This window comes from Trachurus trachurus (assembly GCF_905171665.1).
Source record: "Trachurus trachurus genome assembly, chromosome: 12".
Classification (NCBI taxonomy): Eukaryota; Metazoa; Chordata; class Actinopteri; order Carangiformes; family Carangidae; genus Trachurus; species Trachurus trachurus.
The window spans coordinates 7,607,821-7,628,449 of record NC_139908.1 but is presented as its reverse complement, the minus strand read 5'-3'; the positions used below and the strand labels follow the sequence as shown (position 1 = coordinate 7,628,449).

Here is a 20,629-nt window from a genome sequence, read left to right as displayed (position 1 = left end):
AACACAGATTTATGTGACATTTAATTCGCATAATTTGGGGACATTTAAGGTAAAAAAAAAAAGAAAGAAAGAAAGAAAAAAAAAACATGTTTAAATGATGACAATTTAATGCACACAATAATACGTGGACTGAGATCAATGGAGGTCTCTAAATATTGTTGTTGATGAGTTAAAAATAATGTAGGTATAGGTTAGGATTTCTCAAACTTGTGTATGGGCTGCTAGTCTGACCCTATAGGGCTGCACACACATGTTTGCATATGATTACAGTGGGTTGTCATGTAGTTTATATCTGCAAAATTAATTATAAAAAAATATATATAGCCTATGATAATTTCTGTTAAATGTTCTTTGTCAAGATGAATAATGAAATATGTATACAGCGTGTTTTTCACCCCAGTCCATGCTCCTATATCGTGCACTGATCAGTGATTGGAGTGAGACCCATTTGAAGCTTGCAGACATAGTATAGGTAATTATTTTTCATAGATGCACCCCGTCTTGTGCGTCAACCGTACGTCACACTATAGGCCTAATGGCCAACCGTACAACAGTGTTGGTGTGGAAGAAGCGCTGCTTTCATCCAGTGCATGGCTGCAGGGGTAACCACCACGGCACAGCACAGCACAAGAGTTTATACATCCATATTGTTGTTGTTGTGCCCGCCACGAACAGGGCATCTGACCCGCAGCTGGCCACATGTGCAGCTTATAGAATAAAAGTGCAGCGTGCGGGCGTTTAAATGGTTTTGAATGCGTGAATAGAAAATTAACAATTTCTTATTAAACGAATTCCTATAAGTGAGACTTGTCATAAATACATCCCCCAGCATCGCGACCATCTATCTCCCCCCTCCCGCCCCCCAATAAACCCAATCCCAGTGATGGCTGGGGGGAGATGCGCTCGTCCTCGTCGATAATCGATAGACGGATGCAGGTAGCCTTCCTCCCTACACACGCAGCATCACCACGCATCCTTTACTCCACTGTGCAGTCTCTCTTATTTTTTCCTCCCCATCACCACACATATATGAGAAAAACGCTCGTGGGGGCCCTGCCTATTGATCTCTAAACATCTGGAACACCTCATATTTGTTTTACAAGGCAGAGGCGAACAGTCTGTGCCCGAGATAGAGGAGTGAGACAGCAGCAGCAGCAGCAGCAGCAGCACCAGGACGGACCACTTGACACCTTGCTTCACGGCATCGATATGCAGTAGTGTGATACCAGCTCTGCGGAGACGGGAAGGCCAGTCCATGGCATCTTGATATTAAAACCGTGGGCTCTGCGCATTCCTCACCGACGGCGTAGTCTTTTTTCTGCGGAGTCGAAAGGATTAACTTGGCCAGATAAAGGCGGCGAGGGAGGAAATCTTACCAATATTTCAATTTGAGCAGATTCTGTTCGGGGGATTCGTGGGATATCATTGGACCTGCGATGGACTCCAGCGCGGGGGAATATGGCATGGCTCGTCTTGGATTGTTTTTGGTTTTGATGGGGCTGTGGAGATTTAGTGATGCTTGCCCCGCATCCTGCACTTGCAGCATCTCAAGGATTGTTTGTATTGATTCTGTACCAGGGATCGAGGATTTCCCTGTCCTCACGTTAGATGACATGGAAAACATCACCGAGATGTAAGTGTATGTGAACATGAATCGTGCAGACAGCTTATGAACTTATTAGGATGCAATGCGTAAAGAACTACCTTCGATCGTATAGGTCGCAATAATACCCAAGGGCTAGGATTATTATTATAGCCATACTAATAATAAAGGTAATAATAACAGCAGCAGATGCTCTGATATTGCTCCCCCCCCCCCCCCCCCTTTGTGGATTAAACATCAGCAGAGATGTGTCTCGTGCGCTTAATGTCAAAGACAGAAAATCGTGATTTTATTCGTGGAACCACTGGGTTTGTCAGATCATGTAGCCAAGAATATGTGTGCGTGTGTATGTGTGGCGGAGATGGGGGTTGCGCGTGCCACTAACGACGATGGTGTGTGTACGTGTGTGTGTGTGTTTGTGTGCGTATGTGTGTATGTGTGTGCGTAATGGTGGTGAGAGTGTGCGTCAGGCTTATTTGGATTAGTCGGTGTTTCCTTTACAAAACAGCTCCAGAGGTAGTGATGGAGTAAAAATGTTTAGGCCCATGCAGACGCAGCCTCCGAGGTGTTGATTGGGAGCTTTTGGGCGTCGGTGTGAAAAGAGCCTCAACATTTCAAAAAAAAAATACTAATAATAATCAAAATGACCACACTGTTGCCAGATTTACACATGAAATCACATCAGTTGTATACAGCCGGGCGATTGGCTATACCCACAGTTATGTAGCCTTATCTGCGTCAGCGTGTATAGGCCTGTGTGTCGGAGTGTACCTGCTACAACCCCCTGCACAAGTATATATATACAACTGCATGGCACCCAGCTGGAGAGCTGAGTGAGGGGAGGCTGGCTGAGTTTTCTGAGGCAGACAGACTGGAACCAGATGTAGTTTACTGGGCGTCCACTGTCGCTGGATCAAAACATGATGATTCCCTCATCCTGCAAATCAAGCTCAAAGTCTTGCAGCAGCTGACACCTTGAACACTCCCTCCACTTTCTCGAGAGAGAGAGAGAGAAACACCTTTTTAGTGAGTAAAGTGTAGTTTTGACTAGTAAACTCAGCTGTTATCACCTCCGTATAGGCATAGTAAGACAACTAATGTGAAGGGACAGGGCTCCTGAAGCAGCGCTGCACCTTTAGACTTCCTAAATATATTTAAACCATAGTTAAAAGGTCCAATCCACATGTAAACAAAAGTGTCTCCCCACTATAATGACATGCAGTTTAGCTGACCCAAAGGTTTTTGTACAGAAAGTAACACCAGAGAAGAGCTCAGCTAAAGTTGTTCATATTTTCTGATGCTCTTAATTTTTTTGTTTTGTTTTGTTTGTTTTTTACAACTCAAATCTTCAACAATGTTCATTGAAGTGGAAGAGAAATAACTTCACCTTAAAATATTTCACAAAACTTGTTTTACACCACAGAAAATACCTGGTATAGTTTGTCCAAGTTTTAATTTGTGTTTTCAAAAGTATGTCTAGCTGTACTAATTACTGTTTCTCACCAAGACACTTATTAGATATTATATAATATTAATGCAGTGCCTTATTTTTTATTTTTATTAAGACACAAACATAATATTAGGCCATAAAAAAACAGATCTGTTTTTTATTTGAATGAAGAACCTTCATTATTATCTACCACTAGAAAACATGGTTCACATTAGATTGACAATGAAATGTGTCAAAAGTGCTGCAGAATAATTCCCCTTAATGAAGGAAGAGGAAGCAAAACCAAAGATTTTGCTGTGATTTCAAAATGACAAATAAAAACTGCCATAGTGTTTAGTTTCATAAAATACACAAACACAGCTGACCCCTGTTTCACACTGTGATTGTGACTGTAAAAGTTTTAAAGCACAAAATGTATCTAATACTCAGTCTAACAGATCTGTCTGTTGTGTTTTTTCCACAGATACATTGCCAATCAAAACAGACTGTTTAACATGAACGACAACAGTTTGAGGCACTACATAAATCTCAGAAATCTGTGAGTATCATACAGTTTGTTTTTAATGTTTTACTTAGAAATGCACGACGTTTTCTCTGACATCCAAAAGGTGCCAGTGACTAGTAACTAATAACTCTGTGTTTTGACTTCCAACAGAACAGTGATGAAATCGAGATTGACATCTATATCGTCAGATGCCTTTTTCAACAATACAAGACTTCAATATGTGTAAGAAGATATTTCCTATACTTCATTGATGTGCACACTGGAGTTTCCTTGTTTGGTGTTTTATTGATTTATCTATTTTTCTCTTAAAGGAATCTCAGAGACAATAATCTATCAACACTGTCATGGAGAACATTTCAGAACTTCAACACAACATTACCGTAAGTATCACATGTGCAGTAGCCTGCAAGAACTTGTCAGCACCTTTTTGTTTTTTTGTGCAAGACAAAGAGTTTCTCACGTGATAACGTTTTATTTTCTTTATTTTCTAGACTCCTCCTGTACGGAAACCCTCTGGACTGTATTTGCGAGAACTTGTGGATCAAACTGAGGCTCCAAGAAGAAGGCGACGGTCTAGAGCTGAGATGCATAGACGAAAGAGGAGAGACGCAGGCCTTTGCCACGCTTACCCCACCCGACTGCGGTAATGTGAAACCCTGTTATAAAAAGCAACGCTGACTGGGTATCTGATATTGAACGCTCGGAGATGTGATCGCCTCCTGAAGACAGACTGGAGGAGATCTGGAAGCAAATCAAACTACTGTATATGTGAAGCTTAATTTTGCTGTCTTGCTTTGTGCCTCACAGTGGTTCCCAAAGTGGAGGTCACCCCCAAAATCGTGACCGAGATGCAGGGGAGTAATGTCAAAGCTGTGTGCAGCGCCTCAGGCTCCCCTCTTCCTGAGATCCTGTGGAACCTTGATATGATCTCTACCCACTACGAGGTGAGCCGGTCTACCTGAAGCCCCCCTGTTTGAACCTTTTTGGTACAGGTCTACCATTCCCGGTTCTGCTGTTTGAGTGGAAACGATAATGTTAAGGCTTGGTAATAATAACCAAAAGACCAAAAACAAAATCTTAAATTGATCCTTTCTGACAAATACTGATAAAAAATTATTCCTCTTTCAGCATAAGTCTTTATAGCCTACCACATTTTGAACTAGGTGACCCTAACCTCAACCTGCTGATGTAAAAATCTCACCAGAGCAACAAATGTGGAGAAAAGCAGTCCTAACAAAAAACACACTTTTATTCCTCTGCTAAAAACTGTGGTGCCCAGACGTTTTCAGGAAATCACTTAAAATGAGGGTAAGGAAGTCGGAGAATAGAGAGCAGACATTGTTGGTCTGAGTCCAGGGCCGTTACTAGGAATTCTGGGCCCCCTGAGAGAATACTAAAGTGGGCCCCTACCCCCCTGACTTTTCCACTTATTTCTTAGACTACATATGTGTATTATCATTTTTTATTTAGCCTACTTTGTTTTGATGCTAATGCAGCATTACTATGAGTATTAGTCGGGGTCGTATGCAGAATAAATCAGTCATACAAAGATTAGACTACTGTTTTTTTTTTGTGGGCCCTACTGGGCGCAGGGACCCTAGAATTATCAAAACCTTTCTCCCCTATACAACGGCCCTGTCTGAGTCTTTTCATAGTTTGTCAATAATAATAATATGACCGGCCTTATAATTTAAGGTACAAAATAAGACTTAAGGTGATAGTTGATGTATTCATATTATACACATAAACATAAGGTTCCTTAAAGCTGTGACTTCAATTGATACAATTATTACGCACTTAGACACTGGCTGTCAATTTCACCCATTTAACAGTTTCTTTTGGCTATTTATTTTGGACAGCAAATCCTGTATTTTTAGTAAAAACATATATATATATTTTTTACCTTTATATTTCACACAATGACATGTGGTGCAAATGTGTTACAACTGACTACTGTTGATGCAAGGTCTGCAGGTCTGGAATTGCAGCAGTTCTAATCACTCCAATTTTGCATCAACATGACAAACTGTTTAATGCACATGATGTCGATGTGTTCGCAGCTTGAACCTTTCGAGACAGAGAGCAGCCTCACCTTGTTGGGCCTGTCTCCTGTTGATAACGGCCGGATGATCGTCTGCAGCGCTGAGAACATGGTCGGTCAGACGGAGGCCACCCTTCAACTCAATATTCTCTGTAAGGCCTCTTGCTTTTCTGTCACCGCCGACTGTACATGTTGACCGGCTTTAGCAATAGCATACATCTTTGGAAATTATATTTACATTCATAAGTTTGTCTAATTTCCTCTCAGATGATCTTTTAAGCGCCTTCCTCTTCTAGACTGTGTGTTTTTCCAGTGTAAGCAGAAGGCTCCTCAGTTTGTTATCATTACTGTCTCTCAGCAAATCTTATTGACTCTCCATGTTTCCTGTTCATAACTCTTCCTCCTGTGAAGCTCCTCACGCCTTGCCATGCTCCTCTGCTTGTTCAGTGCGACATCTCTCCCCACTCTCCTCTTCCATGTCCTCCTGATGTCAGTGTTCAAATGTTGTGTGATCACTTTCACCCCCCCCAAACTGCATCTCCTTTTCTGAATCCATAAATGTTCCTGCTCTTCCTGCTGGCTTCTTCTCCTCCTCCTCCTCCTCCCCGGTGTTTATTTCCTATCATCCCGTGATTACTCTTCCTCTGTTGTTGCCTCCGTGTCAGTTGCCCCCACCATCCAGCAGCTGCTGGGGCCAGAGCAGAACCACCACTGGTGCATCCCCTTCAGCGTCACAGGGAACCCCAAGCCCGAGCTGCAGTGGTTCCACGATAACGAGCCTCTCAAGGAACAGGACTTCATCCGCACCATGATCCACGTGTCCACGGAGAGCGAGGATCACGGCTGCCTGCAGCTGGTCAACCCCACACACATTCACAACGGCGTGTACAGGCTGGTGGCCAAGAACGAGTACGGCCAGGATGAGAAGAAGGTCTCTGCCCAGTTCATCGACCCACCTGAAACAGGTGTGAATATGCTATATATTTTTTTTTTTACAAGGGTTCATTTAGTGAGAGGTCAGCTTGATTGATTGATTGATTGATTTATTCGGATCCCCATTAGCTATGGCAATGCCAAAGCTATTCTTCTTGGGGTCCATACAACATATTTACAATGTATCAATGCAATTTATGTCCCATACAATACAATCCATGTTCAAATACAACATAAAACACAAAAAAAATACAAACAGATACACAACACAACAATACACAGACAATACAAGATAGCTCCCTAGGTCAGTAGTGGTACGTAGTATATTATAATGTCAATACATGTCTACATATATTATTGGTCACACAATTAGAACTCAAGTTTCAATAGCCCATTGATATTACATCCAGTGCCATCGAAACTCAGTCTCAAAATCAGATTTGACAAAATTAAAGCAGATTTGACAGTATCCCATTTTGGTGTACATCTCCAAGAACTGTTTCTGCTTCACAAGGTGTCATGCTTGTACTTACAATTGTCCTATATTAAATATTAAGCTAATTTCTGAAGTTGATCACTAATGCAAATGTGTTTTCTTTTTAGCAGAAGAGCCCTTCTACTACTGTAAGTAATGATTCAGTTTTATAAAACCAACAATAATAGCATGACAGTATTTTTTATGTTAAGTTGAAATTAACTCTACCATGATGTACATCTCCTCCTCCTCCTCCTCTGGCCTGTGCCTGCATATCTCTCCTGCCCAGACCCCACTGGTAGGTCTTTGAACAAAATCGGTTTTATGCTGTAATAATTGTGATCATTTTCGAATTCTCAGGCAAACATTTTTGATGTGTTTTTTTTTCAGACACACCACTCCCTCCACTGGATGACAGCGTCACAGTAAGTGATTGTCATCGTCTTTATCATCCTAAGCAGTGGTTACCAAATTTGTGTGTTGATACCTGAACTTAAAAAAACTCAAAATCTTACCAAGAATATTTGTCTTATTTCTAGTCAAAACAATCTCATTATACTTAAAATAAGACTCATCACATTAAAAAGTAGCTTGTTTTTAGACACTTTTTACTTCTTTCAAGCATATTTCCACTTGAAATAAGTAGAAAAATCTGATAGTGGGGCAAGTTTTTCTTTCTTATTACAAGCACACAAAAAAAGATTTCACTGGCAGATTTTCTACTTATGTTAAGTAAACATTTGTGAAAAGATCTAAAAACAAGTTATTTTTTAGGTGACGAGTCTCATTTTAAATGAAAAGAGATTAGTTTTGACTAGAAACGAGACATTTTGACAAGAAATAAGACAAATATTCTTGGAAAGATTTTGATTTTTTGCAGTGTAGAGTCTCCCATAGCCTTAGTTCTTCTTGGCTCGGTTTTCCCGAGATATCAGAAACATTGCTTTGAGTATTGGCTCCATGTTGACATGATGGCATCACATCATTTCTGGAGATTTCTGCAGAATCCACTATGTCCCAAAAGTGTTCTGCTGCATTCAGCATGTGGTGACTGGAGAGGTCAGTGAAGTGCATTGAAACCAGTTTGACAGTTTGAGGAAACTTTGTGGAATGATGCATTGTCATGCTGGAAATAGCCATTAGGAGACGGTAAATTTTTGATAAATTATGCATATGGGAAAATGCTCCCATCAGCAGCAGCCTGTGGACGGTCGGGCCCCATGGAGTCATGATGGTGTTGATGCCAGATTGTGAGTCTACCATGCACATGCCTCAGCAGCAATCGAGATGTTCTTTCCCATCTTCAACTGCCCAGTTGTGGTGAGCCTGTGCCCACTGCAGCCTCAGATTCCTCTTGTTGCTGACAGGACTGGAGTCTGATGTGGATTTATGCCGTTGCAGTTCACCACCACCACTAGCTACAACCACCACCACTTTTCTGCTCACCACAGTTGTAAAAAGTGGTTATCTGATTTACTGTCAACTTTGAGTGAGCTTACACCAGCCACTCTCCTCTGACCTCTCTCATTAATGAGGCGTTTTTGTTTTTTTTCTCCGTCCAATGGAGCCGAAGCTCGCTGGATGGTTTTTGCACCATTCTGAGTAAAAACTCTAGAGACTGTCGTGCATGTAAATCCCAGGAGATGAGCAGTTTGAGACACTCGCAAACCAGCCTGTCTGACACCAAGAGTCACGCCACACTCAAAGTCACTGGGATCACATTTAGGCTAGTCGCCATTCTGATATTTGATAAGCTGCTCATCTGTATCTGATAGGCTACATCAATAAGGAGGTGGACATGTGTCTCTTATGAGCTGTTAAGTGAGTTTATAAATGTTTTGGTTTGTGACTTACTTGGGAACCACTGAGCTAAAGGATTGAAGATGTTTTAAAGGAGCATTATCGCAAATACAGCAGTAATAGCATAAAATAAGCTGAAATATGCAAAAGATGGGTCGGGGGGAGCCATAACTAAATTTACAAAAAAAAATCGCCAACAGTATAGTGTCCGTGGGGCAAATGCAGAATTTGTCTTTGTTATGATCCAAGCCGGCCCGGCGCTTGCTGCGTTCAATTGCACTCGGAACTCGCAAATCCGACCTCCGAACCGGAAAAATGCAACAGTAAATAGTAATGTAGCAGTGTCAGGCTGCTTACAGTCACTGAATCGCTCGGTAGAACACTTTGTCTCCACGTCCCGTGTCTTTCTTCAGCTGTCCTCTCAGCGTTATTAAGGAGGAGGAAGTTGCTGTTGTTGTCGTTGTTGTGGTTGTGCGCGACGTAGAGCTGCCGCTTCCACTAGCGAGTTTTCTTTTTCCCGCGATTGCACGTTCATTCAGCCTGGTGAGGGAGGAGGAGGAGGAAGAGGAGGGGGTAGGGGGGCGGGGGGGGACTAAACGAGGCTGCTCTCTCTCTCTCTGACAGCTGCCCACTTGTTTATATCTGATAAGCTCCACCTGGCTCCATCTAGTGGCCGAATTAAGAATTTGGATTTGCGATAATGCTCCTTTAATGAAAGCTGGGTTTTAAACAATATTTTTTTTTTGTCCTTTTTGTCTTCACAGGTGTACGTAGTTGTGGGAATCGCAGGAGTTGCCTTGACCGGCTGTGTGCTGATGGTGATCATTCTGAAATATGGAAGAAACTCCAAGTTTGGTATTAAAGGTGAACTCATTTTTTAAGGGAGTTATGAATTCAACATTGTAGGACACGCACTTATTCTTATGTCTTCCCCAAGGTTAAACGAAAAGACTGATTGATACAGTACGATCCTCATATCTGCAATCAATGTTAAATATGAATTTACAGCCTGTTAGCCAGCTAGCTTAGCCTGTATTGTCCTGTTTGTTCCACACATTGCAATACTAGGCTAGCTTGCTGCCTGTTGAAAGTTAACTTCATATTTATTTATTCGAAAGTGTCAATGGACTAATTTTGTTACCAAACTGACAGAACCACGCGAGCTGTTTCCACCTTCCTCCAGTATTTATGGGGGAGCATACATCAGTCTGACTGCCCAAAAGTCCGACGGCTCATTTCTCCGACTACCCATTCAACAGTGTTAAGGTTAGGTTTAGGGTAAGGTTAAGAGTTAGGGCTACTTAAGTCGGAGAAATGGGAGGTCGGACTAATGGACGCAAAAATAAAGAAATGTATGGTCGGAGAAATGGGTAGTCGGACAGACGCCCGTATTTATGCTAAGTTAAGCTAACCAACTGGTGGTAATTGTAAGCTATCCTTTGGTTGGAAGCAGTTTGGTTAGTAGCACTTTTATCACAATTATAGTTATTTACAATTAGCCTATGTTAATATAGCTACTTAAAGCCATAAGCCTTCTACTTATAAATGGCAAATTGAGGGTTAAAGACAGCGTTAGCATCATTTCAAGGCTGTTTGTCCTTAATTCCCAGCATTTATACGATGCCAGAAAATTGGTTGCAATTTAGTTAGTTGCATTTTTAAACTATTATTAGTTAATGACAAATATAGGCCTAATAATAAAGACCGAAAGCAATTGAATACTATTTATAAATGGTAAATGGAGGGGTAAAAGACAGTGATAGCATTAGCTTATAGCAGCTTCCACTGTATCAATGTGAAATAAATATGACTTTACCTTTTCTTACTATTTCTTTTCTCCCTCTAACCCTCCTCTTCCTCCTCCTCCATGACCACCACCCTCCTCCACCTCTTTCCCACCCTTGTCCTACCTCCTCACTCTCCTCCCCCTCTTACCTCTCCACCTCCTCCTCTGTGGCTCCCTAGGCTCCTCCTCAGTCATCAGTAATGACGATGACTCTGCCAGCCCTCTTCATCACGTCTCCAATGGCAACAACACCCCGTCGTCCTCGGAGATGGGTCCAGACGCAGTGATCATTGGGATGACAAAGATTCCTGTCATTGAGAACCCACAGTACTTCCGTAACTCCGGTATGCTGAAATCTGACACGTGTGAGTTACCGCCTCGCTCGACAAATGCCTGGTAACCCGGACCTTTTCTGATAAATCCATGCAGGGATCGCTGCTGGACGCCAGATTTATTGTCAGCATCCTGCTGCATTGTGATAGTGACTCCTGCTCTGCAGGGGCAACAGGACAGTTAACCTACAGATAATGTTCAGAAACACAAGCTTGTTTAGAAAAAGGCTCGATGCAGCAGAGTGAACCTGCATGTTTTTCTTTTTTAATGACTGAAAAATGATCAGTATGTGATCAAAATTTCAATTTCAATCAATCAAAAAGAAAAAAATCTTATTCATTCACGTATAAAAAAATATATCTAACAAACATTTGCTCTCATATTATTCTTTGTGTATGTATTATATTTCATAAACAAAACCATTACTGTACTGTAAATGATGATTAATAATAATAATAATCTTAGAATAAAAATATTCTCAGTGTGAATATTATCTCATTATTTGTTTATACTCACTGTGGAGTTAAAACTGCCTCAAAAATGCTAAACGGGGGAATTTAAAATAGACTCTTGCATTTACTAAAATTACCACTTAATAATTAAGATGCTCACCTGAGCTTAAGAGTGATTTGTCTTTTTCTACATTGAAGTTGTCCAGCACATCAAGAGACACAACATCGTGCTGAAGCGTGAGCTGGGAGAAGGAGCTTTTGGAAAGGTATTCCTGGCTGAGTGCTACAACCTGACACCAGACCAGGAGAAGATCCATGTGGCAGTTAAGGTACAGACCAGGAAGCTGCTCGTTCAAAGAAAAGAGAGAAAGAAAAAAAAAATCAATGTACTTGTCATTTGGTTAGTGATTTCTACTGACGTCCGTTCTTGTCTTCTCCTTGTCTTTGTGTCTTTGGTCAGACGCTGAAAGAGGCCAGCGAGAGCGGCCGAGCAGACTTCTACAGAGAGGCCGAGCTCCTCACCAACCTGCAGCACGAACACATCGTCACTTTCTACGGGGTGTGTGTAGAGAGCGACCCGCTCATCATGGTGTTTGAATACATGAAACACGGTGACCTAAACAAGTTCCTCAGGTAGGACACTTCTTCTAGAGGCATTTGCATGTCTCAAAGGTGCAGCTTGACTTTTTTACTCTCTTGTCATGAGTCAGATAAAATGATCAATACCATTTTCATATCTTTGTGTTCAGTAAGAAGCTATAGCTTTAGCTTAGAAACCGGGAACAAGGGGCACAGTTAGCATAGCTCTGTCCAAAACTAACACCTCTAGACTTCATTAACCAATAGCCTACTATAAATCTTGGTTGATTAGTTAGGGTTATGTGCTGGGTTATCTCTTGGCTGAAAGGAATAGATATTTTGCCATGTCAAAGTATGTGCAGTACATTAAGTGTTCAATGAAGTTTGGTCTTAATTAACGTAAATGTGATAAATAACTCAATTGAAATAATTCAATTGAAATAATTGGTTTGACCGTCATTTGCTCAGTTCTTTTTCGTAATATGAGAAAAATCTGAAAATGCATGTTATAATTTCCCAACTAATTATCCAATGACAAATTAAAATGACTTGTTCAATTAAAACATCAAAAACACAGTGGTTTCCAGTACATGAAAAAGAAGCTAGGACCAGTGAATGTGGAGTTTCTGCTTGAAAATGATTAATAAACTATTGTTGTTGTTACTTTTTAGTGTTTTTGTAGTTTCAATTCAAGTACCCAGTGGTGTGGTGTGGTGATTGAGGAGCTGATTAAGTGCTTGTGGATGCAGGTCCCACGGTCCTGATGCAGTGCTAATGGCAGACGGTCAACACAGCATCCTGGTGGAGCTCACCCAGTCCCAGATGCTGCACATTGCCCAACAGATTGCTGCTGGCATGGTCTACCTGGCCTCCCAGCACTTTGTCCACAGAGACTTGGCAACCAGGAACTGCCTGGTAGGAGAAAACCTGCTGGTCAAGATAGGAGACTTTGGCATGTCCAGAGACGTTTACAGCACAGACTACTACAGAGTGAGTCTTTTTTTTTTTATATTTCACCCTTTCCCTGGCCTCGCCCTGCCCCCAACCTCATACTCACACATGCACACACACACGCTTGCAACATTTTATATATATATACAGAAATATGGAAATGCAGCCACATATGCACACACAATCAAATAATGTCATTTGAATTTCATTCCAGTTTTGGTCTGAAATAGCTGTGTAGCTGCAGAAATGACTATTTTAATCTGAGGTATTTTATCTATTTTTAATACAATTTAAATGCAAATTCTATAATCTACATAAAATTAATGTTTCCATGGTAATGAGGGCAACAGTGCAAAAAATGCATGGGCAGTTTTTCCATTCTTCTTGGGCAAGGAGTTAATGCCTCTCTCCACTCTACATGAGCAGAATCACATTAAAAAACGGTAGAGTTTGTGTTTGGTACAAGGAACTGATGGTTGTGAGAAGATTGTAGTTTCTTATTAATACGTCTTTGCTACAATTCAGGGCAATAATGATAAATATATATATATATATATATATGCTGTATATATATGCATATTGTCATGTTGAGGAATAGATGGATGTATTTTATTTCCTCATCCTTTGTGTCTGAGATTTCAATTTGAATCCCACAGCGCCCTCTGCTGCTTAAAGTGGAGTCAGAAATCTGAGCACACATACACAAACACATACACACATCTCCAAGATACATTTCCCAGCATCAGATAAGAGCAACATAAAGAGGTTACCAACTCCTGATTTCACAAATTCATTTTTATCTAATATAAAGTAAAGGCATGAACAGAGCTCACAGTAAGACGATCTCCATTCGCATGAGCTACAGAACAGCCTTTGAGCCTCTTTTCCCTTTACAGCAGTTTAGTACTGTAAGGTTAAATAAAACAAAGAAAAGCCGGTAACCATTTGGATGAATTATTTAATATTGTATGGCCCGATCCCTTATTTTCTATCAGCTTTGACCTTGATGAAGGTTTTAAAGTAGAGCTTCATGATCACTTTGGAGGCCTTACTTTCAATTCAGCTGGAATATACTGTATATTCTGTCCAGCCCATTTATATCAATGAGATAAAATAAGAATCGCCCTCTCTCTAGTGTGTATAAAAATATCCAGATACAGCAGAGTCAGTTAAAGCTTCATACTCACTGCTGTTGGTTTCTGAAGGGGACTACTCTCTCTCTCTCTCTGTCTCTCTCTCTGCAGGTGGGCGGTCATACGATGCTGCCGATCCGCTGGATGCCCCCGGAGAGCATCATGTACCGGAGATTCACCACGGAGAGCGATGTGTGGAGCCTGGGAGTGGTGCTGTGGGAGATCTTCACCTACGGCAAACAGCCCTGGTACCAGCTCTCCAACAATGAGGTCAGTGTCACACGAGGCCGCCAACTCCATCAGATACCTGCAGCTGCTGCACCAGCTCTGAGCGTCATGAACCGACACCGCCCGGCACTTTAAATTAAACATGCAACTGCCTCATCGTCTCATTCTTGTGTCCAGAATTTGCCCGAGAACCACCACAATTTACTTTGCCCGTTATGTCCAATGACAGTCTTGTGTGCATCAGTGGGGGCGTTGTCAAGAGTAACTGTCTACAGTAAATCCAGCACAGTTTTAACTTCTGTGTCGGCCTTTTTTTTTAGAAATAAATACTGTTTTGTTTGAAACTTACTCTTTTATACTCAGTTTGTGAAAACTGAAGCTTTATCTGGTCTGAAAAAAATAACTCCTGCTCCTCCTACCAGGCCAAGTGGCATTATGGGAAAATATCATGGAAACCAGTCTCGTTTTTAATAGAGCAATTCTAAATGGGTTTAATATTTTACTATGTGATTGGGTATGAATACCAATAGACAGACATTTTAAAATGTTCTTTTACATTTAATGACTATTTTGGAAATTCTGTTTTCTTAATTTGACCTATTTTCCTTTGTTAATTAATTTTTGGAAATAATTTCTGGGAGGCATCAGATAGTGGCATTAAAAAGAAAACAGAAGCGTGGGACAGAGAATGAAGAGCAACTAAGCTCTTTAGGTTGATGTGAATCAGGGATGATGGTGTTCACAGTTAGTGCCTTAATGGGATAGTTCAACATTTTGGCAAATTGGCCCATTACCATGATCCCTATAGTCATAGCAGTAGGTTCGTTGTCGGTGCAAGCTATTTTTAGAACGGCGGAGCAGAGCCGCGAGCTGCTCAGAGCTACACTACTAGGCTAATGGGATTTCTTGGTTTCCCCTCATCAAACTCATCAAATACACAATCCAACAACTCCAAAACGCTCTGGTGGACAAGTTGTGACCTGCACATTCACCACGCTATGAGATAATAACGGAACGTTACGAGTCAGAGTTGTTTTAGAGGTAAATTCATGCAAAACCCGCTGATGCGCGTTCCCGTCGGGGGCAGTTTTTCGGCAAGCAGTCTCGAAAACAACTCTTTACTTTACTTTACTTTATTTATTTCTCACGACCACGCAAGTGGTATGGAGCACAAACAATAAAACAGTACAAATAATCAGACATAGCAAGAGGCAGCGGAGGCTGTACATACTTTGTACATACATCTCTGACCAGGACAGAGCAAAATCACTTAAACAGAGGAAGAACACATTTCAGAAAAGCACCTAGTTTATAAATAACTTTTCTTTTATCAGACTGTAATAACAAAATTAGTTTAAACATAGATGGGCGACAAACATAGTATTTAGGGAGGTATTTTTCTCTTAGATATACAATACATGTATTCTTGCATTCAAACAAAACATGGAACTCATCACCAATCTGGCCGTCTTTACATAAATCACATAACCTCCGACTTCTATCGAGTCCTTTGTACCTTCCAATAACTTTAGGTATTCTGGTGTTGTTTACTCTAAAGTGGCAAATGGCCTGTCTGTACTTTTGATTTAAACACAATAAATACTTTTCTAACTTAAACTCTTGTTTAAACTCAATATAGACGTCACATGATGTCATACTGCCAAGTTCACTTCTCCATGTCTGCTGGAACTGATCTTTCAGTCTCTGTTCGACAGTTAGCTTCAGCCAGTCAGAATTAACACATCTTTGAGAGAGCCAAACATATGACAACCCACACTCATCCAATATCTGCTTAACCTGCAGGATCCATGGTGACACAAATACACCTGAGTTATACAGACTAAATAGACAGTTATACATTATTTTGCTCAGTTTACTTTCTTTACCTTCTATTAGTTTTCCCCAATAACCAATGATTCTTTTTTTAACTGAAACACAAAGCGGGTACCTCCCCAGCTCTCCATAAACCATATTGTTACAAGTTGTTGTTTTGACTTTTAAAACAAATTTGAGAAATTTAAGGTGCAGTTTTTCTAATAAGTCGATTTTTCCGTACCCCCAAACTTCGCACGCATACAACATGACTGGTGAAACCAATTTATCAAAAAGATCTAGTGTGACATCTATGGGCAAATCAAATTTTCTACATTTACAAAGGAGGGCATACATGGCACGAGACGCTTTCGTGTACAGCTTATCGATAGCGGCTTTAAATGAGCCCTTATAATTCATAGTGATTCCAAGATATTCAAAACAATAGACAATCTCTAGCTTTTCTCCATTACAAGTAAACTGAAATTTACTGATATCAGCTTTTCTATGACCAAAAACTGTAACTTTAGTCTTCTCACTATTAATCTTCAATTTCCATTTTTCACAAAAGCCATACATCGAGTCTAATGCTTTCTGCAGCCCCTCCTTTGAAGTAGACATGACGATTGTGTCATCTGCGTACAACAGTACTATAAGTTGAAAATAATGGTCAATCATTTCATCATCAAAACTAATAAGCTGACAGCCATTGCCTTTTAGATAATCCTCCAGGTCATTAATAAACAGTGCAAACAACAATGGTGACAGATTTTCCCCTTGCCTAACACCTGCTAAACTTACAAAGAACTCAGATTTCATCCCATTCACTAATACACAAGATTTAATATTTCTGTACATATTTACTACTACATCCAAAAATTTGCCCTTAACACCTATTTTTAATAGTTTATACCATAGGGCATCTCTCCAAACTGAATCAAATGCCTTGCTATAGTCAATAAAGGAACAGAATAATCGCCTCTTTTTAAAGCAGAATAAATCAATGATATGTTTCAGCAGGAATATATGGTCAATTGTGGAATAACTTTTTCTAAATCCTGCCTGGGTTTCTCTCAGAATAGAGTTATCCTCACAAAATTTAAGTAACCTTGCATTTAGTACGTTCGTGAACAATTTACCCAGGCAACTCAAAAGTGTGATGCCTCTATAGTTATCCGGGTCTGCAACATCACCCTTTCTCTTGAAGATTGGCACAATCAAACCAAGTGTCCAGTCTTCCGGGAAGATGCCAGAGTCAAAGATTTTATTAAATAGGGAAACATATAATGGCATAAAAATACCTGATGTACTTTTAATATACTCATTTAGAATTTGGTCAATCCCTGCTGCCTTTCCAGGTTTTAATCTTAAAATAACCTTTTTTATTTCTTGCTCTGTGATCCTAGAATTTAAATCATTACTACCATGAGTGCATTCAGTACATGTATCTTCAGGTATTTTATCAATCTGCACATCCCAGTCTGATAATCTTTTAAAGTGTTCATGGAAAGTTTCAGGTGAAACTGGGCAACTCTCATTATTTCTATTAGGACCATTAAGTATTTTCCAGAAGAGCTTTGGGTTATTAGATTTGATGTTCAACAACTCTCTATTACATTCAGTTCTATAAGCTCTCTGCGCTTTACATATCTCCTTCTTATATTCTCTACTTTTTAACCTAACATTTTCTCTACTGCGCTCGTTTCCCTGTACTTTATGTTTTTTCTTTGCTTTCAGGTATTCTTGTCGTTTTAACCTACATACCTTGTTAAACCACAATGCATTATTACTGGGTTTTTGAGAATTTCTAGTTTTTGCAATTTTTTTGGGAAATGTCATTGCTGCACTGTTAGTCATAATATTACATAGCTCCTTAGTAATTTCATCCACTGTTAAATCACCACAATCATATAACAGTTCATCCAGTTTAACAAGTTGAATATTTCTTATAAATTCATCAACTTTGTTTTTATCCCATTTACCAATTAACACTTGTTTTTCACTGTTTGCAATTATTAGGTTTGACTGATCTGTTAGGTTCTGTGCACATATATCGTTGTTGACAAAATTCACGTCCAATGATGCTTCTACCATACAATGTTTATCTGAAAATAAAGGGTCAAACTCATGCACATGGAAACATCTAACCTTACTCAAAATAAATGGTGAGCCTATCATATAATCAATGACACTTTCTTCCACTGTGGTTGCTTTCCCAATGTGTATATCATCACCACATCTACCGTTTAATATACAAAACATAAAATTTCTGCACATCTCAAGCAGTGCGCTACCATAGTTCCCAACATCACTGTGTGCGTCAGTTGATTTCCTTTTTAGTGGGATGTTAAACATTTCTAATGTCCCCACACAAAAATTCTTTTCATTGAAAACTCCATCTTGATTTTGTGACTGTTCATCCCCATCAACTATAGCTAAATCATCTCTCTCTTGTGTATGGGCATTCATATCACCACAAATCAGAAAATGATTGCTTTCGACCCCAATATCAAAGATTATTTGTGCCAGTTCGTCAAACAAACCTACATTTGAATATCTGGTTTTATATGGGGGAATATATACAGCTACGATTACAAGGTCTTTATCATATTTAAATAAATGTTTATTCAATGTTATGCACACACATAGGTCACTGCTAATCATTTTTTGCCGACACTTGTCAGCTATTCTTTTACTCACAGCAATTATCACCCCACCAGAGCGCCAGTTTGTCTCGTTGTTTTCCGTTATTATCTCATAGCGTGGTGAATCAAGCAATGAAACAAGCTTCTGTGTGAATAAAAGTGATTGAAAGTGCAGCAAACTTTTCAGAAGGTCCCATCTCATCCTAAATGAGCTTTCTCATAATAGCTACATAAGCTTATTTATTTGATCATTTATTTATGTGAAGATGAATTGTCAATTAACTGATCAAACTATGACTTGATAATTATATTTTTTAAATGTCAGACTTTGTGTGCATTTCATCAGTAATACACTGCAAAAACTCAAAATCTTTCCAAGAATATTTGTCTTATTTCTTGTCAAAGTGTCTCAATTTTAGTCAAAACTAATCTCTTCCCACTTAAAATAAGATTCATCACCTAAAAATTAACTTGTTTTTACATAGTTTTCACTTGTTTCAAACAACTTTATAATTGAAATAAGTAGAAAAATCTGCCAGTGAAAGCAGGTTTTTTGTGCTTGTAATAAGGAAGAAAAACTTGCTCCACTATCAGAATTTTCTACTTCTTTCAAGTGAAAATATGCTTGAAAGAAGTAAAAAGTGTCTAAAAACAAGCAACTTTTTAATGTGATGAGTCTTATTTTAAGTAGAATGAGATTTGTTTTGACTAGAAATTACATTTTAACTAGAAATAAGACAAATATTCTTGGTAAGATTATGAGATTTTGAGTTTTTGCAGTGTATTCATGGGTTGTATAATCATTTGTCAGACAGTAGTGCTAAGTGTGTTTTGTGACCTTGTGTCTTGCAGGTGATTGAGTGCATCACCCAGGGCCGGGTGCTGCAGCGACCCCGCACCTGTCCTAAAGAGGTGTACGACCTGATGCTGGGCTGCTGGCAGAGGGAGCCCTACATGAGGCTCAACATCAAGGAGATCCACAGCATGCTCCAGAGCCTGGCCAAGGCCTCGCCTGTGTACCTGGACATACTGGGCTGATGCACCCGGGGGTTGTGTATGTACTTTATGTGCGAGTGTGTGCGTGTGTGTGTGTGTGAGCTAGTAGGAGTTTATGCGTGTTTGTCTGACATGACAGAGAGGAGAGGAGGAAATGAAGATTGTGCGTGTGTAAGTGAGTGTGTGTCTGTGTACAGTTACCTGGCTGTAAATGTTACTGTAAATGCTCTCGTCCGCGTTCCTCATCACATCGAGAAAAAGCCTTAAATTTCAAGTGATTTTTATTTCAATTTTTTATTTATTTTTTTGGTTGCTTTTTTCTGTTCCTATCCATTCGCAGACGTTACTGAGGCATGTTTCACAAGTGGAAACCAAAACACATACAGGAAATACGCCACTTCATCCAAATCATCACCACTCTAGACATAAACATTAAAAAAAAAAAAAAGCATCAAAAGAAATGAAAAGCCACTGATTCCTGCGTGGTTCTGTCTACATCCATACAGTATGTGCTGCGAATGAACAAAGGGGAAATAATGTGTCTCTCCATAACAGACAATGTTTGGACACAACTTTATTGTAGATAGAGTTGTTGTTGTTCTTTTTTTTCTTTCAACAATGTCACACAGCAACATATTCTGCCAGAAGATGAAATTATTACAGCTGAAGCGTTTTCTTTCACATGTCCCAGCCTATTTTCATATTTGTAAAACGTATAAACAATGAGCTGTTTGATTTAAATCTGTGCTTTTGAGCGAATTTCTGACATATGTGTATTTTATTGTACGCATACCACTGTGTGGAACCCATAGAGATCCTCATAGATGCCTGGTAAAAAAAATAAGTAAGTCCACCCAAGGACTTCCCAATGTGTTGAGGTGTTAAAACATAAGGGCAAACAGGATTT

At 39.9% G+C, this 20,629-nt stretch overlaps 1 protein-coding gene across 1 annotated transcript; it reads left to right on the top strand.

Moving 5' to 3' along the window:
• Positions 1–1,436: 1,436 nt before the first annotated feature.
• On the top strand, positions 1,437–19,764 carry ntrk2b (neurotrophic tyrosine kinase, receptor, type 2b; the record flags this gene model as incomplete). Its single annotated transcript, XM_083982997.1, has 16 exons — positions 1,437–1,633; positions 3,517–3,591; positions 3,709–3,780; positions 3,870–3,938; positions 4,050–4,201; positions 4,366–4,502; positions 5,619–5,751; positions 6,265–6,564; positions 7,398–7,432; positions 9,572–9,671; positions 10,773–10,958; positions 11,577–11,707; positions 11,839–12,011; positions 12,707–12,947; positions 14,153–14,311; positions 19,579–19,764. The coding sequence occupies 16 exons, from the start codon at positions 1,437–1,439 to the stop codon at positions 19,762–19,764; spliced, it is 2,346 nt and encodes a 781-aa protein (XP_083839123.1).
• Between the last annotated feature and the right edge of the window lie 865 nt (positions 19,765–20,629).